At 38.9% G+C, this 21,229-nt stretch overlaps 1 protein-coding gene across 1 annotated transcript in view; it reads left to right on the top strand.

The window, feature by feature from the left end:
• The window catches only part of ANKFN1 (ankyrin repeat and fibronectin type III domain containing 1), a 536,065-nt gene that overhangs the window by 383,229 nt on the left and 131,607 nt on the right, over positions 1–21,229 (top strand). The window contains exons 7-8 of the mRNA XM_050764649.1: positions 17,595–17,789; positions 19,581–19,694. Coding sequence (XP_050620606.1) covers positions 17,595–17,789; positions 19,581–19,694 — 309 coding nt within the window. The remainder of the gene's footprint in view (positions 1–17,594; positions 17,790–19,580; positions 19,695–21,229) is intronic.

Below are 21,229 nucleotides of genomic sequence, written 5' to 3'. Positions count from 1 at the left end.
GCAATTGTGAAATTGAGAAGACCAGTTACAAGGTCATTTTAGTGGTCCAGGAGACAGACTGGATGCTTGGACTAACAACACAGTGATGTTGAGTAGTATCAGAATTCTGGAGATATATATATATATATATATATATTTTTTTTTTTTTTTTTTTTTTTTTTTTTTGAGACGGAGTCTCATTCTGTCGCCAGCCTGGATTGCAGTGGCACAATCTCAGCTCACTGCAAGCTCCGCCTCCCGGGTTCACACCATTCTCCTGCCTCAGCCTCCCCTGCCACCACGCCCGGCTAATTTTTTGTATTTTTAGTAGAGACGAGGTTTCACCGTGTTAGCCAGGATGGTCTTGATCTCCTGACCTCGTAATCCACTCGCCTTGGCCTCCCAAAGTGTTGGGATTACAGACGTGAGCCACTGTGCCCGGCCCTGGATATATTTTTAACAGCTTTATTGAGATACAACTCACATACCTAAAATTTACCCATTTAAAGTATATAATTCAATTGTTTTTAGTATATGCACAGAGTTTTGCAGCCATCACCACCGTCAATTTTAGAACTTCATCGCCCTGAAAAGAAGCATCATACCATTTAACTATTATCACTCCCCAACCTCCCCAGCTCTTCTCAGTTCTTGACAACCATGAACCTAACTTCTGTTTCTATAGATTTATCTGTTCTAGACATTTCATGTAACAGAATTATATAATATATGGTCTTTTGTGACTGGCTTCTTTCTGGATGTGTTTTGAAGTAGCACTGATAGTACTTGGGGAAGAAAGCTGCACTGGGGCCAATGGCAGACCCCACGCAGGAGTGGATGGGATAATATCATGCAGCACTCACCCTGTGTCAGGCACTTTTCCGAGCACTTTCCATGTATTGACTCCTTTAATCCTCACAGCAACATTATGAAGTAGGCACTCACATTCCCTTTAGTGAAAACTCTCTGACCCATTGACCACAATGTCTGTGAGCCACTGTTTTTATGTTTCCTAAAAGAAAAAAGTAAACTCATCAAACTGTTAGTTTCACTAATACTGATTCACTTACTTCCAAGTGGTGAGACCCAGAAGGCTGAAAGAGAAGCAAGCAAATATATAATTAGAGGTCACATCTCTGCTCCTAAATTTCATAAATCACCACTACCCAAAGACTAGGTACAGAAGCAGATCCTTGTATCAGAAATTTTCTTATTTTAAAAATGCTAAGCTCACCACATCCATATCAGAGACAGTGAAGATTTGGGTTCAGTAGGATTTCAGCTCTTCAAAAGAGCTCTATAGTCAAAGTGCTGCCCCTTTTTAGTGGAACTGTAGGATTTGGAAGGATGATAAATGAGGATGGAAGAAATTGAAATGGCATCTTTGCTGCCTTCTGATTTATTCTGCAACAACGTCTGTCCCAAAGATCCAGGGAGAGAAGGGTGGAGAGACAATCAGAGGGTCTGAACATGGAGAACGCAGACTGAGCCCCATTCTACAGGAACAAGGAGACCATTCATCCAGATGTTGCCATGGCCATCCTGCACTGGGCTGGATGAAACATTAGTCCTACTTACTTACCTGCGACACTACAAAGAACTCTGCTTTTTCTGTGAAAACAGTAAGACTCCCTACCTCCCAAAGCCCCCTGTGCATAATTAAACCTCTATAAAAGAACTCAAGTACTAAATATCTAGTGAAACCAAAAGCAAATTTGTTCAAGAGATCCCTGGTTTTCCTCCTCATTCTCTCTGGGATGATAACCATGTTACCATCACAAAGTTGTAAAGGACAAATGATGGGAGATAAACCCAGGTTTCAATCTCCAGGAAACATGACACCTAAGTCACCTTGGCTACCTAAGAAGGCAAAGAGATACTACCACATATAGACTCACATGTGTAAAAATGGCAATGCAATATTGGTTGTGTACCTATGAAGTCTCCACATGCGACATCTCTGGTTTTCACACCAACTCTGCAGGATAAGGTTATTGACTCCATTTTAAAGATAGGAACTTGTGATTCTGAGAAGTTAACTGACTGTCCCAAGGTCACACATCCAGCAAATGAATAGGGATGCCAAGGACTCAAGTCCAAATCTGTAGGATGCCAACACCTGGAATCTTTCTGCACAAACTCACTGCCTTTCCACATAACCAATGTGGAGGGCTGTGGCCTCTGGGCCCCTGCACCTCTCCCTTTCTACTGTTTGCTAAAGTCGTATGATGTATTTCTTTGTTCTATTCTGTGCACTAAGGTGTCAGTCCTGTTGGACAGAGGCAGGATAGAAAAACATAGTGTTTTCAGGCATTTTTAATTCACTTTATATATCAAGTACAAAAGAAGCAGAAATGCTTCTGTACATGAGTTTGAGCAAGCCCAAGAGAAAAACCAGTCTGCCAACCAGAACCAGATAAGCAAACACCTGCCGTAAACTGTTCCTCAGAAGCCAAAGAGGCAGGATATATAAGAGAGGAAAAGTAACAATGAGGTCTGAAGCTCTTAGAGTATTTTACACCTACAAAAATGCTTTTGTCTACGTCATCTCCCTTGATCTTCACAACTGGCTTGTGAGGTAGAAGTTGTTTTCTTCATCTTTATCAATAAAGAAATTGGAATTTTAAAGGTCAAGTAGTTATCCCAACACAACAAAGTTAATGGGTGGTAGAGTCAAGATTTAAACCCAGATCTGTATGAACTGCCTTGGTGTTTGTGAGAAAGCTTTGGCATGCTCACTGTTACATGTTAGATGCTCAATTCCTCCCTGCTTTGGCTCTCCATCTGCTCCTCTTCTAATGACAGTTACATATTTCAAAGCAGAGTGCAGAGGCCAGGGTTTCTAACAAGGTTAATTTTCTTTCTTCTCTTTCTCTGTGTATTCCCTTCTGAAAACTAGCCCAGTATTCTTTTCACTATGCCAACTAAGTATCCTCACACAATTCAGAACATCCTCAGTAGCTTTTTCCATTTCTTAACAGGAATCACAGTGACACAGAGGGTTTAGGGACTTAACTCCTAAACCATTGGTCAGGCCTGTCTTCTATCTTTAACCCCTTGATGCCAGAGCCACATGGACGTGTTCTTTGTATGCATAGCTTGAAACTCAACCATGTGTGTTTCCTTACTCATAGAAAAATCCCAGAAGCGGTCATCTAAACTTGCACACTGCTCTGAAGTTAAATATATGCAGAACCCCAGCCTACTCATTAGATGAATCCACTATCTTTGTTCAGTGACTTTTTTCTGTTCCTCCTGTCTTCATGCAAACAGCACAAAATAATATACTTTCCTTGCAGAAAAACAATCAGCCATTATTGAAGTACAGTCCCAAGTACTTTCTTGCAGACTGATGTGCTGAGCTTAGGAAAGCAGCCACCAAATCTGAAAGGACTGTAACTAGGAAAGCCAATGTATAGAGGAACCACAGGACACCCATTGGTATGCCATGGACTGTTTCATACACTTAGGATCCCAGTCGCTATGACTCATGCTCAATTGAACAACTGCTATCAAAGAAAAACTTGTTGTCTCTGTATACAAAAGCCCCCAGTCATATACCCCTCCCTTTTTCTGACTAACTCATATTCTGCCCCCACCCTCAAACCAATAGCCTCCGGGAGGAATTTGCTGAATCATCGATGGGAGTCTTGCCTTTCTGAGATGGCCATTAAGGCCCCATAGATAGTAATCATAAAGAAACTAGCTCTTTTGCCTATCGTGTACAAATTTGGTCACTCACAGAGAGTTTATTTCATTCTTTGACTCTAGTACCTAGTACATAGTAGATGCTCAGAAAATTACAGTTGAATTTTTTTTTTTTTTTTTTTTTTTTTTGAGAGGAGTCTCACTCTGTCACCCAGGCTAGAGTGCAGTGGCGTGATCTCGGCTTACCGCAAGCTCTGCCTCCCAGGTTCACGCCATTCTCCTGCCTCAGCCTCCTCAGTAGCTGGGACTACAGGCGCCCGCCACTACGCCCGACTAATGTTTTTGTATTTTTAGTAGCGACGGGGTTTCACCATGTTGGCCAGGATGGTCTCTATCTCCTGAGCTTGTGATCCGCCCGCCTCGGCCTCCCAAAGTGCTGGGATTACAGGCATGAGCCACCGTGCCCAGCCTACAGTTGAAATTTTAGCCTTTGTGACAGCCCTGTCTTATGCTACTGGGAGTCACAGATGTCAAGTCTTAGTGTGCACATATACATTCATTATGTGTATCCTAGACAGACACAGACCCACACACACACATGCATATACACAGAATGTATGGAAAAAAACCTTCAAGTATTCCAGTAACTTAAACTTAGCGGTATCTTTTGTTGTTAATACTGTTGTTATTGTTTTCCAGACATTGTTACAGAATTTGGTTGTAGATGTAGCCCTAGTTGTTTTTATTTTTACACTATTTAATGATATGGACCAGTAAGAATGGTGGAATACCTCTTAGTTTCAGTCTTTTTGCCCTTTCCCTTAGCTACATTCTCCTTCTCTCTAGTCCCTCTCCCCTCCTTCTGAATTTCTTGGTGAATGCCTCCCTCTCACTTTCTCTCAGATGCTGCCTGTGGAACTAGAGAGTGTCACTCAGAATTTGTTGTGTCCAGTTACTTCATAAAATGCAACTGCAGAATTGCTGTCATTTGCGTATGGTGCAGACACCAATGTTACAATTTTGGCAGTCTCGTCAGGATGCACCACTCATTTCTGCAGTAGTAAGGGGTTCGTGTTTGTGCTGGGACTGGTCAGGCCATGTCTTAAGAGGTGTGACTATAAACTAATGAGGCTGGTTTTATGTAAACAAACACACTAGAAAGTCTACAATCCAAGCGAATGTTATCCTTCCACATGGTCCTCCTGGGAGACCCCACACTTGCCCCAACAGTGCTGCCATTGCTCTGAACACTTTGGAATTGTCCTCGGAGTCAGTTTATGAGAAAATCTGACTCGTTGCTGAGAGTCACACCTGATTTTTGTTCCAAAACAGCATTGCCTAGCGTCATCACCCTCTGTGTTCGCCAGACTTGGCTTCAAATTATTTAGAGAGATTTCCTGAAATCAAATCCACCCTCAAAGGACAAAGATTTGCAGCCAATAAGAATATGTAAAGAACAAGCCTTAGACAGGTCTCTAGAATGAGCCCTCAATATTTTTTTCTGCTTCACTAAAATAGGGGTATAGATCTTCACCCTAACTTACAAATCTGTTCCTCAAAACTCATCTTATACTGCGTACTCCTCACCCACACCATCCTCCATTCTGTTCCTGTAACCTGCCAGGCTATCTTACCATAGGGCCTTCGTACTGGCTATTCCGCCTATTTGGAATGCTTGAATGCTTTTAATCTTGTTCATTACATGGCCAAATCCTTCTTAACATTCACATTTCAGCTTAAATGTGACATCTTCAAGAGAGGCTTTCTCTGGCCACCAAGTCCAAAGTCTAAAATGACATTTTCTCATCACATCACTGTCTTGTCATTTTGTGTATAGCACTTATGATTGTTCTCAATGTTTTTATTTGCTTATTTTCATCTCTTCTGCAATAGAACATAAATTCCAAAGGATAGCACCTCTCTCATTTATTACTGAATCCCCAGCAAACAATAGACACTCAACTGAATTTAATTGAATCAATCCCAAGCCTATTTCTTTGGAGGGGGGTGAATATATTATCCCTTACGAAGAGAATGATTTTACTTAATGTTGGGCTCATTGATCTTTTTTATGTTTTCAAATAATTATTTAAACACCAGGTGGCCAAAGTCTAAGTTCCTGTTACCTGTTCTTTGAGTTGATAGTTGCATTTTTCTGTTTTTTGCCTTAAAATATTTAATTGATGAGATTGTATACATTCAAGGTGTACAATGTGATGAGTTGATATACATATGTGGTATAAAGATTATCATAATCAAATTAATTCACAGATCCATCACCACCCATGCTGTGCATTAGATCCCCAGATCTTGTTCATCTTCTAATCAGAAATTTGTACCCTTTGATCAATATCTCCCTATTTTCCCCACCCCTAGCCCATGGCAACCACTATTCTACTCTCTGTTTCTATGTGTTTGACTTTTTAGAATTCCAGATTTAAGTGAGATCATCCATTATGTCTTTCTGTGTCTGTCTTTTTTTACTTAGAATAATGTCCTCCAGGTTCATCCATGTTGTTTTATAGTCATCTTTTTTTTCTTTTTAAAAAATTTTTAAATATACATGCAACATAGCATATCTTCTCCTTGTCAGAAATGGAAAGATTATAGATAAAGTTAAAAAGTATCTTTGATAGCCCACACAACTCACCCCCACATGCACACACAATCTAGGCTCCCATCCCTCAAAACCCCAAATGTATTCATTGTTATCAGTTTAGAGTGTATGCAGACTTTTCCCCATGATTTTTAACATAAACACAACAACAATAGAATTGTTTGGGGTGCAGCTTTTAAGTTAAACCCTTAGAAAAGGCTAAAAATTAAATTTCTGAGGTCAGAGTGTTCTGGCTTCAAATCCCACAACTGACCTTTTATAGCTGTGGGAAAATTCCTTACTCTCTCTGTGGCCTCATTTCTTCATTTGTAAAATGGATATAATAATTGTACCTAACTTGTATTATTATATATTGCTGTGTAATCATTATCCCCAAACAGCAACCAAAAATAATAGTAAATGTTTGTCTCATGTGAGTCTGAGATCTGGGAATGGCTTTAGCTGGATGGTTATGGCTCAGTCATCATCTCATGGGACCCCATGAGATTGCTGTCATTTTAAGGCTTCACTGAGCTAAAGGACCCACTTCTGAGCTTACTCATAGTGGCTACTGGCATGAGCCCCGCATTTCTTGCTATATGGGTCTCTCCATATGGCTACTCTATGACATGGGAGTTGGCTTCCCCCAGAGAAAATGATCTAAGAAAGAGAAAAAGAGAGACCAGCCTAGGTGGAAGCAACAGTGACGTTTATAACCTAACCTCAGAGGTGACATAGTGTCATTTCTCCAGAATTCTGCTGATCTCACAGAACAGCACTGGTACAGTGTGGGCGAGAACTATACAAGGGTGTGAATACAAGCAGACATAGGTCACTGCAGGCCCTCCTGGAGGCTGGCTACCTTATTACCCATATAAGATTGTTGAGAATTAAGTGGAATAATACCATTAAAACATTTATCACACTACCTGGCCAATTGTAAATGATTTCTAAAAATTGTTAGCCAACCTAACTTTCAAAAACAAAATAAAATGACCCAAGAGTTCCTGGTAAAGAATTTAAATATTTTACCCGTTAGTTATATAGTTTGTATTCCAAAACACTTACCAATAGAAGCACTTTTTAAAATTTGTATAATTTTATGCTCTAAAACTACACTGTCCAACACAGAATCCACTAGCCACATATGACTATCAAACATTTGAAATATATCTCTTCCATTGACCAATGGAACAGAATAGAGAGCCCAGAAATGAAACCATGAATGGATGGTAAATTGATTTTCAACAAAGGTACCAAAAACATACAATGGAAAGAGAATAGTCTCTTCAATATGTGGTGTTGGGAAAACTAGATATCCACATGGAGAAGAATGAAATTGGACCCTTATCTCATACCATATAAAAAAACCAACTCAAAATGGAGTAAAGACATAAATATAAAGCCAGAAACTGTAAAACTACTAGAAGAAAGTATACAGGAGAAACTACATGACATTAGTCCAGGCAATGATTTTTTGCATATGATCCCAAAAGCACAGATAGCAAAAGCAGAAGTAGGCAAATGGGATTAAAACAAACTAAGAAACTTTTTCACAGCAAAGGAAACAACAGTGTTAAGAGGCAACCTGTGTATTGGGAGAAAATATTTGCAACCTGTACATCCAGTAAGGGGTTAATGTCCAAAAAATGTAAGGAACTCAATTCAACAGGAAGAAAATAAATAAACCAATTTAAACATAGGTGGCCAGGTGCAGTGGCTCACGCCTGTAATCCCAGCACTTGGGGAGGCCAAGGCGGGCAGATCATGAGGTCAGGAGACTAAGACCATCCTGGCCAACATGGTGAAACTCTGTCTCTACTAAAAATACAAAAATTAACTGGGCATGGTGGCGGGCGGCTGTAATCCCAGCTACTCGGGAGGCTGAGGCAGGAGAATTGCTTGAACATGAGAGGCAGAGGTTGCAGTGGGCTGAGATTGTGCCACAGCACTCTAGCCTCGCAACAGAGTGAGACTCCAACTCAAAAATAAAAATAAAAGTAAAAATAAGCAAGGAACCTGAATAGGGTTTCTTAAAAGAAGACATACAAATAACCAACAGATTTATGGGAAAAAGTGATCAGTACCTCTAATCTTCAGGAAGATGCAAATTAAGATCACAATGAGAAATGAGATATCATCTAACACCTGTTAGACTGGCTATTATCAAAAAGATGAAAGATAAGTGTTGGTGAGGATATGGAGAAAAGGAAACGCTTGTACGCTGTTGGTGGGGATGTAAATTAGCACAACCATTATGAAAACTGAGTGGAGGTTCCTCAAAAACCTAAACATAGAATTACCATATGACCTAGTCATCCTACTTCTGGGTATTTACCCAAAAGATTTGAAATCAGTTTGTCAAAGAGATGTCTGCACTTCCATGTTCACTGCAGCACTATTCACAATAGCTAAGTTATGAAATCAGCCTAAGTATCCATTAACAGACGAGTGGATTTTTATTTTTATTTTTTTATTTTTTTTTTTTTTATTTTTTTTTTTTTGAGACAGAGTCTCGCGCTGTTGCCCAGGCTGGAGTGCAGTGGCGCGATCTCGGCTCACTGCAAGCTCCGCCTCCCGGGTTCCCGCCATTCTCCTGCCTCAGCCTCCTGAGTAGCTGGGACTACAGGCGCCCGCCACCGCGCCCGGCTAATTTTTTGTATTTTTAGTAGAGACGGGGTTTCACTGTGGTCTCGATCTCCTGACCTTGTGATCCGCCCGCCTCGGCCTCCCAAAGTGCTGGGATTACAGGCTTGAGCCACCGCACCCGGCCGAGTGGATTTTTAAAATGTTATATATTATATATATATATATACATAATTGAATACTATTCAGCCTTTAAAAAGGAAGGAAATGTTGTCATTTGTGACAAAATCGATGGAATTGGAGAACATGGTGCTACGTGAAATAAGCCATGCACAGAAAGACAAATATCTCATGTTCTCATTTATTTAGAGTCTCGTGGACTCTAAAACGATTGAACTCATAGAAGCAGAAAGTGGAACGGTGGTTACAGAGTCAGGGGGTTAGGGACAATGGGGACATGATAGTCAAAGTGTACAAAATCTCAGTTAGGAGAAATAATTGGCTTTATTAAATTTATTGCACTGTGTCATGAATATAGTAAATAACAGTGTGTTGTACATTTCAAAATTGGTAAAAGAGTAAATTCCAAATGTTCTCACCACAAAAAAAAAATGATATATATTTGAGGTGATGAATATGTCTAGTTAGCTTGATTTAACTATTCCACATTGTATTCACAAATCGTAACATTACTTTGTATCCCATAAATACATATGATATTATTATCAATTTATAATAAAATAAAATTTAAAAAAGAAATGTGTCTAGTGCAAATGAATAAGTGTTCTAAATATAAAATTACATTGATTTCAAAGTCTTAGTACCAAAAATAACATAAAATATAAAATTAATAAATTTTATATTGATTACATGTTGAAATGGTAGCATTTTGGTTATATCGAGTTAAGTAAAATATATTATTAAAATTAATTTCACCTATTTCTTTTTGCTTTTTTATTGTCATGACTAAAATTTTAAATGATGTGGCTCACACTATACGTCTATGGACAGCACTGAAAATATTGGCAGAAGACATGGTTATCTTGTTTCATTACTTAAACCTCCAGTGATGTCATGGGGCAATCTCCTTTGAATTTCCCAAATAATCCACTCAAGTGTCTTGCATGTTGTGCTTTTAGAGAAGATGTCCATTTTCCCCTTTGAGTTTGATGAGTACCAAAAATTCCTTTCTGTGTCATTTGGTCTGGCTTCTTAAGAAATCACCAGTTACAATCTAAGTTATATAAGGACTTTGTGAGTCAACATTCCGCTGGAAAGTTGCAGAGAACACTTCAGATCCCCATGTCTGGGTGTAATAAGTTGTAGGAGAAGAAAGTTTCACAGTAATTAAAATGAAACATTTAATCTCCAGATCTCTAAAACCTTTTTGGAACCACTTCTCAATGTCCCTGGGAAAATCTGAAAATGTAATAACAACTTGAGACCTCAGTGAAGCCAAAATAAGTCTTGCGTCCTGAATCTTAAGACGGGTAAATTGGAACCAAGTTTTGTGTTTCTCTGGTATAAGAGTTTTCTAATTAAAAATATTTAATTTTTAGAATTCCCCTACATTACTTTGTTTGTCATTCCTACCTTAAAACAAGTCAGTGGTGAAGTTGTTAGAAGGTTGTCGCTTATAATCAGCAAAAATAAATTTTATTAACTGCCCAGAGTATATTCGTTACAATGCAAGGTTCAAATCTAAGTGACCTTGTTTTCTGCCTTGAAATAACAGAGTTGAAATTGCTATCACTTACTAGTATATATGTCTGAACAGTAACTAGGATGGAAAAATTTTATTTGAGGCAAGAGGGGTTTTTGATGGAAGAACATAGAGTTATTTTATAAAACAAGTATTTTGATTTATTTTGTGTGCTTTTAAAAATATAAGATCAATGGAGGCAATAATAATAAGCAAACCTCCACTAAGAGAGTCTTCTATGTAAAGATTATCATTAGTTTGTTACAAGTTATAAGACAAGTGCTATTATAATGCCAGTTTTGCAAATGAGAAACCTGGGCTCAATATAGCAGAGTAACTGGTTAGGATCACCCATATGTAAGGGCAGTGCTTGATCTATAGGACCCCAAAGCCCTTTTACCGCATTGCTTGCAGTTTGGAAGTACAATCACACGCGCATAACATTTCAGTCAACGCTAAGCTATGTATATGGAGGTGGTCCCATAAAATTGTAAGGGAGCTAAAAAATTCCTATTGCCTAATGATGTTGTAGCTGTCATAACACCACAGTGCAATGCATTATTCACATGTTCGTTGTGATGCTGGTTTAAACAAACCTAGTGTGCTGCCAGTCATATAAAAGTATGGCACATACAATTATGTACAGGACACACTACTTGATAATGACACTAAACTACTATGTTACTGTTTCATATATTTACTATACTTATCCTTATTTTAGAGTGCACTCCTTCTACTTATTAAAAAAATGATGAACTGTAAACCAGCCTCAGGTTCTTCAGGAGGTACTCTAGAAGAAGGCATTGTTACCATGAAAGATGACAGCTCCATGCGTGTTACTGCCCCTTAAGAACTTCCAGTGGGATAAGATGTGGAAGTGGAAAACCGTGATATTGAAAATGTTGACCCTAGGCATAGGTGTAGGCTAGTGTGTGTGTTTGAGTCTTAATTTTTAACAAAAACGGTTTAAAATTGTTTTTTTAATTTTTAAAAAGCTTATAGGATAAGGATATAAAGAAAATATTTTTGTACAGTGGTACTGTTTGTTTGTGTTTTAAGCTGTTATTACAAAAGACTCAAAAAGTTTTTAAAAGTTTATAAAGCAAAAGACTTACGGTATGCTAATTTATTATTGAAGAAAGAATTTTTTCTACATTTAGTGTAGCTTAATTGTATAGTATTTATAAAGTCTACAGTAGTGTCAGTGATGTCCTACGTCCTCACATTCACTCACCACTCACTCACTGACTCACCCAGCGCAACCTCCAGTCCTGTAAGCACCGTTCAGGGTAAATGCCCTATATAACTCTACCATGTTTTATCCTTTATGCCATATTTTTAGTATTTTTAGTGTACTTTTTTTCTATGTTGTAATAGATTTAGATAAACAAATACTACTGTCTTACAGCTGCCTACGATAGTCAGTACAGCAACATACTGTACAGGTGTGTGGCTTAGGAGCAAGCAATAGGCTATACCATATAGACTGGATGTGTGGTAGGCTGTACCTGCCAGGTTTGTGTAAGTACACTGTATAATGTTTGCACAACAATGAAATTGCCTACCGATGCATTTCTCAGAACATACCCCAGTCAGTAAGTGACACATGACTGTAATAGGAAAGCAAATTTCAGTTCAGGATGAGGAACCTTTCCAATTCGGAGTTGTATGAAAATGGACAAGGTCATCTCAGTAAACAGTGAGTTCTCCTCATGCAGGAAATTATACAGGACCAAGGGTACTTAAGGAGAGGTATCTGAGGTTGGTTGGAAGGTTTCCTTCTAACTCTGAGATGAAATGATTGTCTTACTGCCTCATTTTGTCATCATTAAAAAAGAGGAACATACCAATAATAATGGAAAAGCTGTCACTAAATCGAAAAATGGCACATCATTAGTAATGGATAAATATGTCCGTCTTTTTCAAGCAAGCCAAATAAATTGTTCCCTGAAATCCTTAAAAATTAAAATTAGTTTACATTTTACACTCGTTGTATTTTCAAGCTTTAAGCAATTATCAACCGGGCCCAAATTTAGCAATTGCAGGCAAGGGCAAAATTAAGAAACTGTACTGTAAGTGGCAATCCATAGGTTAGATTCTAATGGTGAAGAAAATCCCTTCAATCCCTGATCATTATTTATCTCGGGATTTAAACAGTAACTCTAATTGTATTCTTTGAACACAAAGTTCCCGCGCCACCCCCCACCCCATCCCGTAGTTAATTAGCTGGGTAGGTCTTATAACAAATATCCACTCAGAAGCACTGGGAGGTAGAAATGCTGTTGATAATTAAACACCACAATAGCACAGAGCCTGTTTCAGGAGCCACCAACTGGTCTTGCCCCTGCCGACTGCTTACCACACAGTCACAGACCCTCCATTGTGCTGGCATGGCTGCTCAGAGGGACAGCTGCTTGGCTGGAGAAGGGACCAATTGCAATGAGAGAAAAGACCAAACCTTGCAAAGAGATCAGGAGTATGGCCTCCAGGGAAAAGTGTCCTGTGGGTGGAAGTGAAAGGGAAATGAATCCAAGAAAAAGAGAAGTGGATGGGCAGGAATGATAAAAACAGACATAGCCTTTCTATTTTCTAAATCAAACCAACCAGTCAAACTGAGTTCACCAATTTCATACCAAATAGATAACAATCAAGAAATTGCGATATATCAATAATAGGTTGATCTGTGTTCTATTTGGTTTAGAGAAAATCCACCGAGTTCTTTAAGGTTTAGATGAAGATCTTGAATAAGTCATCCCATCTCCCTGGGTCTCAATTTCTTCATCTTTAAAATAAGGAAGTTGAAAATGTCCCCATTCTGCCATCAAATCCAGAGGGTAATAGTTACACTTCTGTAACACCAGATGTTAGTGACAATGAACCTGATCATTATAGATATTCTGACACCACTGACTCTGATACACAAGTTACAAAAGTCTGATTTTTTTTTTTATCAAGAGGGATAAAACACCATGAAAACAAACTTGAATAGACTGAAAATTTACCTTTTTTTTTTTAATGCCAATAGGACATCATGTCAGATTACCAGTTATAGGAACAATTCTCTTTTCCTGACCAATCTTGTTTTACCCCATGCATCCCCAGGGTTTTGATACTTGTCGTCCAGTTGAAAACAGGTTGTGTAACTGTGTCATGTATATACCTTTTTGTGTCAAAAGGACATTTAAAATTCAATTATGATTAGTAAAAATGGCACTTTTCCATTTTATTCCAGTTTTATAAAAAGTAGAGACAGACTGATGTGTATACTTAGGAATTTTTTCCTTTTGTGTTCTGTCGCCAACGAATGTGGCTAAAGAGCTTTGTGATATACTGGTTCACATCCTACCCCTTTGCACTTGTGGCAACAGATGAGTTTGCAGTTAGCTAACGGAAGTTTCCAAAGGGTTTTGCTACATTCTAATGCATGTATTCGGGTTAGGGGAATGGAGGGAATGCTCAGAAAGGAAATACATTTTATGCTGGACTCTGGACCATACACCATCTCCAGCTATTTACACACACCTTTCTTTAGCATGCTACAGTTATTAATCTGGACATTGGAGGAATTGGCCACTGTCACTGCTTGTTGTTTGTGCATTTTTTTTAAAGCATATTGGTGCTAGAAAAGGAAGCTAAAGGAAGTGAATCTGTATTGGGGTACAGGAATGAACCTTCTGCAACATCTTAAGATCCACAAATGAAAGGAGATAAAAATAATGTCATAGGTAAGAAACACAGCAACAATGACTTAACCATGTAAATGTGGAGGCTATCAACAAAGAATGGGCTTGAAACATTATAAAAAAAATTGATAATGATTTATTTAATATGATTTCTCAATTGTAAAAAAAAAAAGAAAAGAAAAGAAAAGAATATGCCCCCATTCCAGGGTGGCAAAAATAGAAATGGGATTCCCAGAACAATTTTCAAGCTTCCAAAAAGCCTAACTATCACACCATTACTCAAGATAAACTACACAGTCTAATATAATTGTCACATTTACTTGCTTCTACTTAAAATTTATTAACCCAGTTTGTTAGGTTGATTATCTCATTCTGAACAGATGCTGCTTCTATTGATGGTTATATACGTCGTTAATAATAGGGAGAAACCTGATCACTTTATAAGTCAGCTGGTTTGGTAGACAAAAAAAAAACTTTCAAAAGAGAGTGTTTTATTAGGCTATTAAAAAAATCCACTGGAAAAAATAAATAAAGATTTGCTTGCTGAAATGGTTGGAAACCAGTGGCTCAGTCAGTCCTTCTCTGACTTGTGCATGCAATTACTTTTCACAACAGATACAAATGATAGTCTCAAGGGCACCTGTGGACTTAACCTGGAAAAAAGGGATAGAGTTTTACCAAGTTTCCCTTTTTTCAAAATCTTCAATTTTTGAAAACACTTTCCATTCTTCTCCATAATAGACCTATTTAATTTCTAAATAATATGCTTAATCAAAATCTGCACGTAAAATTAGATGCTCCAAGAAGACACATTCTTTCCTATTGTGTTTTTAGAGATGATCATTTCTCCCCCTACTTCACCCACCATCACTACCATATTACGTTAGAGTTTAGATATCCCAGTTTGAGGTGCACTGGGATCTAAATAATCTTGCAGGGCTCACCCAGCTATAAAATTCTGTCTTTAAGTTTCTGAAGAGGCAAAATGCATTATCTTGAAGAGGTGGAATTCCTTTACCATTATAACGCAAATTGCATCTAAAGCCTAGAAGGAAAGGGAAAATGCAGAAACAAAATGTGTGGCTCTAGGGAAAGCAGAAAAATTGTCAGAAGGAGCCAAGCATAGCTCAAGAGAAGCTGTCCATCTGAAATGCCACCTGGAATTCATACCAGTAATAACTGTTGTGGATATAAAAATTAATAGGGGGGATTTCATAGTATTAGAAAAATTTATTTTTATAAATCATGTGTCTATCACCCAAGTGTTGACGCATGCATGCAATTCAAACATCAGGCATACAATAAAAAGCTCACTGGATAACTTAACAAGGACAATTCCCCCATTTTCTCTATAATTTGGAGTGGAAGAAGGAGGGGGGAGTGGGTAGAGAGTGCAGTTACTGGGTCAATTAATCAACCTGAAAACTGTGACACAAACTCTGACGCCTAACCTATGTCTAAAAATACACAAATGTATACGAATTTGTTTTAAACTGTCAATGCCTATATTTAGGACCTTCCCAGCAAGGCTATAATGAGACTGTGTTTGAGGGCTTCAGTCATAGCAGACTCTACCATTAATCTGAAGTTAGTTAAATTAACAGCATTTAGTACTGACTTGTCAATCTCACTGCTCCAGGAAATTGCACCTTGAGGCTACTAATATTGCCAATTTTTCCACTGGAGTGTGCGCCCGCGTGTGTGTGTGTGTATTTTTTTTCTCCAGAACCTCTGCGTTCATACCCCATCATTGCTTCCCTACGTCCACAGCACTTATATTATCATTTATTCTGGCCTCCTTTAGCCTTCCCCAGGGATTCTGCATAGTGTAGCTGCTCAGTGAAAGAGTTTTTTAGCTTTATATTTATTTGTTTATTTTTCTGTCATGGCTCATGACTGAGGCTTTTAAAAAAAAGTGTGACAGTATTTAGAGTACATGATTGACTGCTACAGCAACATTCATTAACCATGACAAATCTGCAGCGAAACACAGTCCTGAGTGTTCTAAACAGCAACTTTAAAAAGAAAGAAGAAAGAAAGAAAAAGAAAAAAGACTCAACTCATTTTTCATTGACCTCATCTGTAAATAAATTTAGACTGATGGTGCACAGAGGCAATAATAAATTAGTATTCATTTCCTGTAATTAATGCAAACATGCCTATGAACACAGAGAATATGAATATATAACCACCTAATTTCCATTTCAAAATACACCTAACAAATTTTCACTTGAGTTATCTTCACAACATATTCCCCCTTAATTAGAAGAATGAAATAGTTATATTTCTTTCCCACCCACCAGAGAGAAATATTGTTTTGGTCACAGGGAGTGTCAAACACATTTCAGCAACAGATCTGCAGGACTTTATTCGGGTTTACTTGGTTACTTGGTTATCCCCTACCATATTCCCATGCTGAGGCCATCTTTTGTCAGTTAACCAGAAGGGGCTCTGAAGTGACCAAGTGACCATCATGGCAGGCCCTCATGTGCATAACAGCCATGAGGAGATCATAAGAGGCAGCCTCACTGCTCACCACAAGAAAGGGAAATGTTCCTTGCCATTCATTGACATGAACACAAGGGCAGGATGGCTAAACAATATGATGTAAACCAAAGAAGACTATCACATATTGGGTAAAATAGAAATAGCATGCTCTCCAACCTCTCTCAGCAAGAGGGGCTTTATAGAACTTATCCTTTTGAGCGTTGGTATCTCTGGAGATCATTCCTACCATTATACCACAATCAAAGATCAATTTCTGATCACATTCAAGTCAGCCAGTCATCAGAACTCACTAGCTCAACTGTGGCAGCAGTAGTGGAACTCTTTGTAAGCAATAAATACGTTGATTAACAATAATAAAACTATGCCTCTAAGATACACATACAAAAATGTCTATAAGCTGGGAAGAATGTGTTAAAGGCAGAAAATCTGAATCAGGTTCTACCAAAAACAAAACAGAACTTCATCAGAATGCAACTTGCCTCATGGATGACTTTTCCTAGGGTCTTCCTGGCCGTACGGAGTTTTGACCCTTCGTGTTTGTCCTTCCGGAGGTCATGGCAACAAATGTGTACTCTCTGGATGAGAAGTGGTCCTTTTGGGTACTTGATGGTGGAATTCTAATTAGCTGAGTTAAGCAGCTAATTGAAGTGCGTGTTATAGGAGGGCCAGAGAGCAATGGGAATATATTAATGTGATGAATTTACCACTTAATCTGATCGCAAGTGTCACTAATTAGACCTTATCATAGTAAGGTACTTGATAACAAACACAGATACCACTTTTCCCAGGCATTTTTTTTTTTTCCAAATCATAGTAGACTCTGGGATATATCCTTCCAATGAAGCAGCATTTCCCCAGCAAGAAAGAAGTAATCCCATTTCTTTCCCTTTAGTTGTCAGCCTGGAAAGCCGAGCAATGCACCTCAACACACTGGTCCAGGAAGCCCAGGAGCGGGTGAGTGAACTGTCTGCCCAGGTGGAGAATGAAGGATTCACTCTGGACAACACAGAGAAAGAGAAACAGCTGAAAGCTTGGGAGTGGAGGTATCGGCTCTACAGACGCATGAAAACAGGCTTTGAGCATGCCAGTGAGTATAAGCAGAAAACGTCTACGTTTCACTAGACTGAGCTTCAGTTTGAGACAGCCAGGCCTTCTTTTAATGATTTTTTTTTTTTTTTTTTTTTTTTCAGCTCTACAGGGTCATGGATGGCCGTTGTCAGCCTGTGTGGAGCAAGGGCTCTGAGAGGCTGTCAAAGGGTCTTTTGTCTTGCTTGAGTTTCTGGCTCCTGATGGGTGCTCTGATCACAGCCATGAGGCTTCATGCCTCTGGCCTCTCTCCACCATGTCACACTCATCTAGCACTTTCCACCCACTATGCCCTAACGCCTAATGACCTGGATGGTCTGATGCCCTAGGTGGCTATATTTTGGGATAAGGAGGTGGAAAAATATTTGTTTGCCTGTTTGTCCAGTTTCTGCTTCAAGCTCAAGTTTAAGTTGTTTTCAACTCTCCACTGCATTTTTTATATAGAGCTATAAAGTGAACTTCAGTTAACACAGGCAACCGAAAAGAACAGTCAGTCAACTCAAGAATTATGCTTTTGTCTGCACTTCCATTCTCTTTACCAATTCTTTTTGTTAGTTTAAGAAAAGCCTTCTTTTTGGATAATACTCATTAGCACCGGAAAGTAATGCTGAGTGTAGCTCCTGATATAAAAACAAAATATAAAATTCAAACACTTGTGAAATATTAAACTCTCATTCTAGAAGGAGATCTTATCTAAACAGCAACAACAAAAAATTAGGCTTGAAATTTTAAATATAAGGGAAATTTCATTAGTTTGAAAATTCTCTGCCTCTGCTGTAGGAACCTTAGTTGTGATGTAGACAAAGACCAAAGACAGTGGTGATGTTTTCTTAAGTACTACTGTACACTAAGTACCAAATCTAGGCCTAATCCTTTCTCTTGGAGCAAATAACTTAGCAACATTAATGAAAGTTTGATTTCAGCATCAACACTCTCCAGCAAGGCTGGAGGGTGCATGGGTTTGTTTAAAGAGATTCAGCACTTGCTTTAATAAATGCATTTGCTATTGTTCCTCATTTAGGACAGCGTAATACTAGAAACAGACATATTTTCAGACTTGATGTCAATTTTTGTAATTTTCTAAATTATAAAACACCTTCTACGTGTTAAGCAATACCAAAAGCCATCAGGAGTCCTTTAAAACCTGAGGTTAGTGGACATGACATCCACCCATAAATTTTTTTCTCAGAAAATACTGCTCATTTGTAATAGGAGAAAGCCTGAGAGCAAGGTGAGTTAGAATTCTATCAATACTGGAAAGAGCCCAGAAGTAGGCATCTGAAGCCAGGGGCTGTCATCCTGGCTGTTTGTCTTCACTGTGTTCTTGAACAAGGAATTTGGCCACTTGGGGCTGCGGTTTCCTCACACCAAAAGTGAGGGTGCCGTTACTTGCCCTTCCTACCTAGCAGGGCTGCAAAAAGCCTCCAGTGAAACGATGTACTTTATAAAACATAAGGGCGTCCACAGACAATGTAGGGTCCTGCTATCCCTTCCTGCCCTTCTCTTCACGGATCCAGCCCAATCTCCTATCATGTTTGCAGGATGCTTTAGGAAGGCTTAACTGGTATTATTTACCTTTTCGGAAAATGTTCTATTGCTCAAATAAGACCCCAATGGCAACAAATAAAAGCCATTGAGACATCTAATGAAAATGTTCAAAAGCAAAAGCTATTAGGCTCTACAAACAAATGTTTTCATAGTGTGTATTTCAGGGTATCCTTTGAAGAGGGAGGAACGTTGTTTGAAAAGGATTTGCTGTGTTAAGATCCTTGTGTTTTTCCTTCTGTCCCAGGAGCCCCTGAGATGCCAACCAATGTCTGTCTCATGGTAACCAGCAGCACATCACTCACTGTCAGCTTCCAAGAACCTCTTAGCGTCAATGCAGCTGTAGTTACCAGGTATAAAGGTACTGGACCCAAGGCATTTTTTTCATCACTCCTTCTTAAAAAAGCATCTGCTATTTGAGAATCAATTGTGCATTTTTTGTGTGTGTTTTTCCTGCTGATAGGAACATGTTTATCCCATTGACTTTTGGAGTTGAAATATTTCCATAGGCGCTCATGTAAAGGAGCAATCAAGTGACTGAGAATGTCACAGAAAGGAAGAACCACAAGACCAGGCTGTCATTTCAAGCCCCTCAATTACTGTTTCATTCATGTCTGCAGAGGTCCTGCTCTATGCACAGCGTAGGGCTGGGGACAGGTCTGAGTAGGAAACACTGAAGAATCAGACTTGATCCAGGGATCTGAGGGGCTGTGATATGGAACATACTAAATAGCGGTAAAAAAAAAATAATAAGAAGAACTAAAGCCAGGTAACAGGGTTGAGGTTTTTCAGAAATGCAGATAAAGGACATTGGAGGTCAGGAAAGAACAAATGGAAGATAAAATGGTGGGATCAGTAAGGGTCCCCTGGGGTGGAGGTGGCATTCAGGCCTGGCTATGAAGGATAAATAGGCTTTGGACTGGAAGATACTAGGGGGAAAGTAAATTCCAAATGGAAAGGACAATGAACACAGGTATAAAAACAAGAACATACCAGAACAGGTAGAGCAAACTAAGGGAACAAGTAGAGGGAATAGAAAATAGCATGGCTCCAAATGAGCGCAGGGTCATGAGAAGGTGCAGTAAGATGTTAAGATTAAAGAAGGAAACTAGGATCAACAGATAAGGATGGAATGAGGCTTGAAATTAAGGCTAGGGAGTTTAGACTTTATGTGATGAATTCTGCGGAACCATTGAATAAGGTAGGGACAGGATCAGAGGTAGACTTTTGAAAGATTGGAGTGGTAATACTGTGTATGATTTATTGAGAGAAATACAGATTTAGAATAAGGAATGAATTATGAACCTATTCAAGAGGAAGTCATAACAGCCTGACCTGGCTACGATGGCAGCACTGGGAAAAGAAAAGGAAAGCCCAGAGGAAAAAGGTACTGCAGAAGTATTGTGACGATAACATCTAATGCTTACATAGCACCTACTATGCACCAGGCACCATTTAAAGCCGTTTAAAGTTTTAACTCTATTTAATCCTCACAATGATCTCATGAGACAAGTATTGTTATGATTCCAACTTTGCAGATGGAAAAACAGAGGCAATGAGAAGTTAAGGAATTTGCCTAAATGCTTACAACAGAGCCAGATTCATCACGTTATGCTGACTCTTGAATACGAGAAACAAAAAAGGAAAGCTATTTTCTGGATTCACAAGGATGTATGGAATTACACCGAACAGCCCTAAACGCTGATAAAACTCTCCACACATATTCCAGGGTTCCAGGCTACAGTGTGGACTTTCTTTGCATTCAGGTCACTATGGCTCTCTCTGCCCACAAACATGTCCAAGTGGTGCACATGCCTTCCTTTCTCCTTCTCAGGACTGTCCCTCGGGGGAACTTCATATGTCTCTGCAAACTTTACTCTGCCCACACCCTGTAGC

Source organism: Macaca thibetana, chromosome 16 (genome assembly GCF_024542745.1).
Source record: "Macaca thibetana thibetana isolate TM-01 chromosome 16, ASM2454274v1, whole genome shotgun sequence".
Classification (NCBI taxonomy): Eukaryota; Metazoa; Chordata; class Mammalia; order Primates; family Cercopithecidae; genus Macaca; species Macaca thibetana.
The sequence above is the reverse complement of the archived record's forward strand: the minus strand, read 5'-3'. Positions and strand labels throughout refer to the sequence as shown.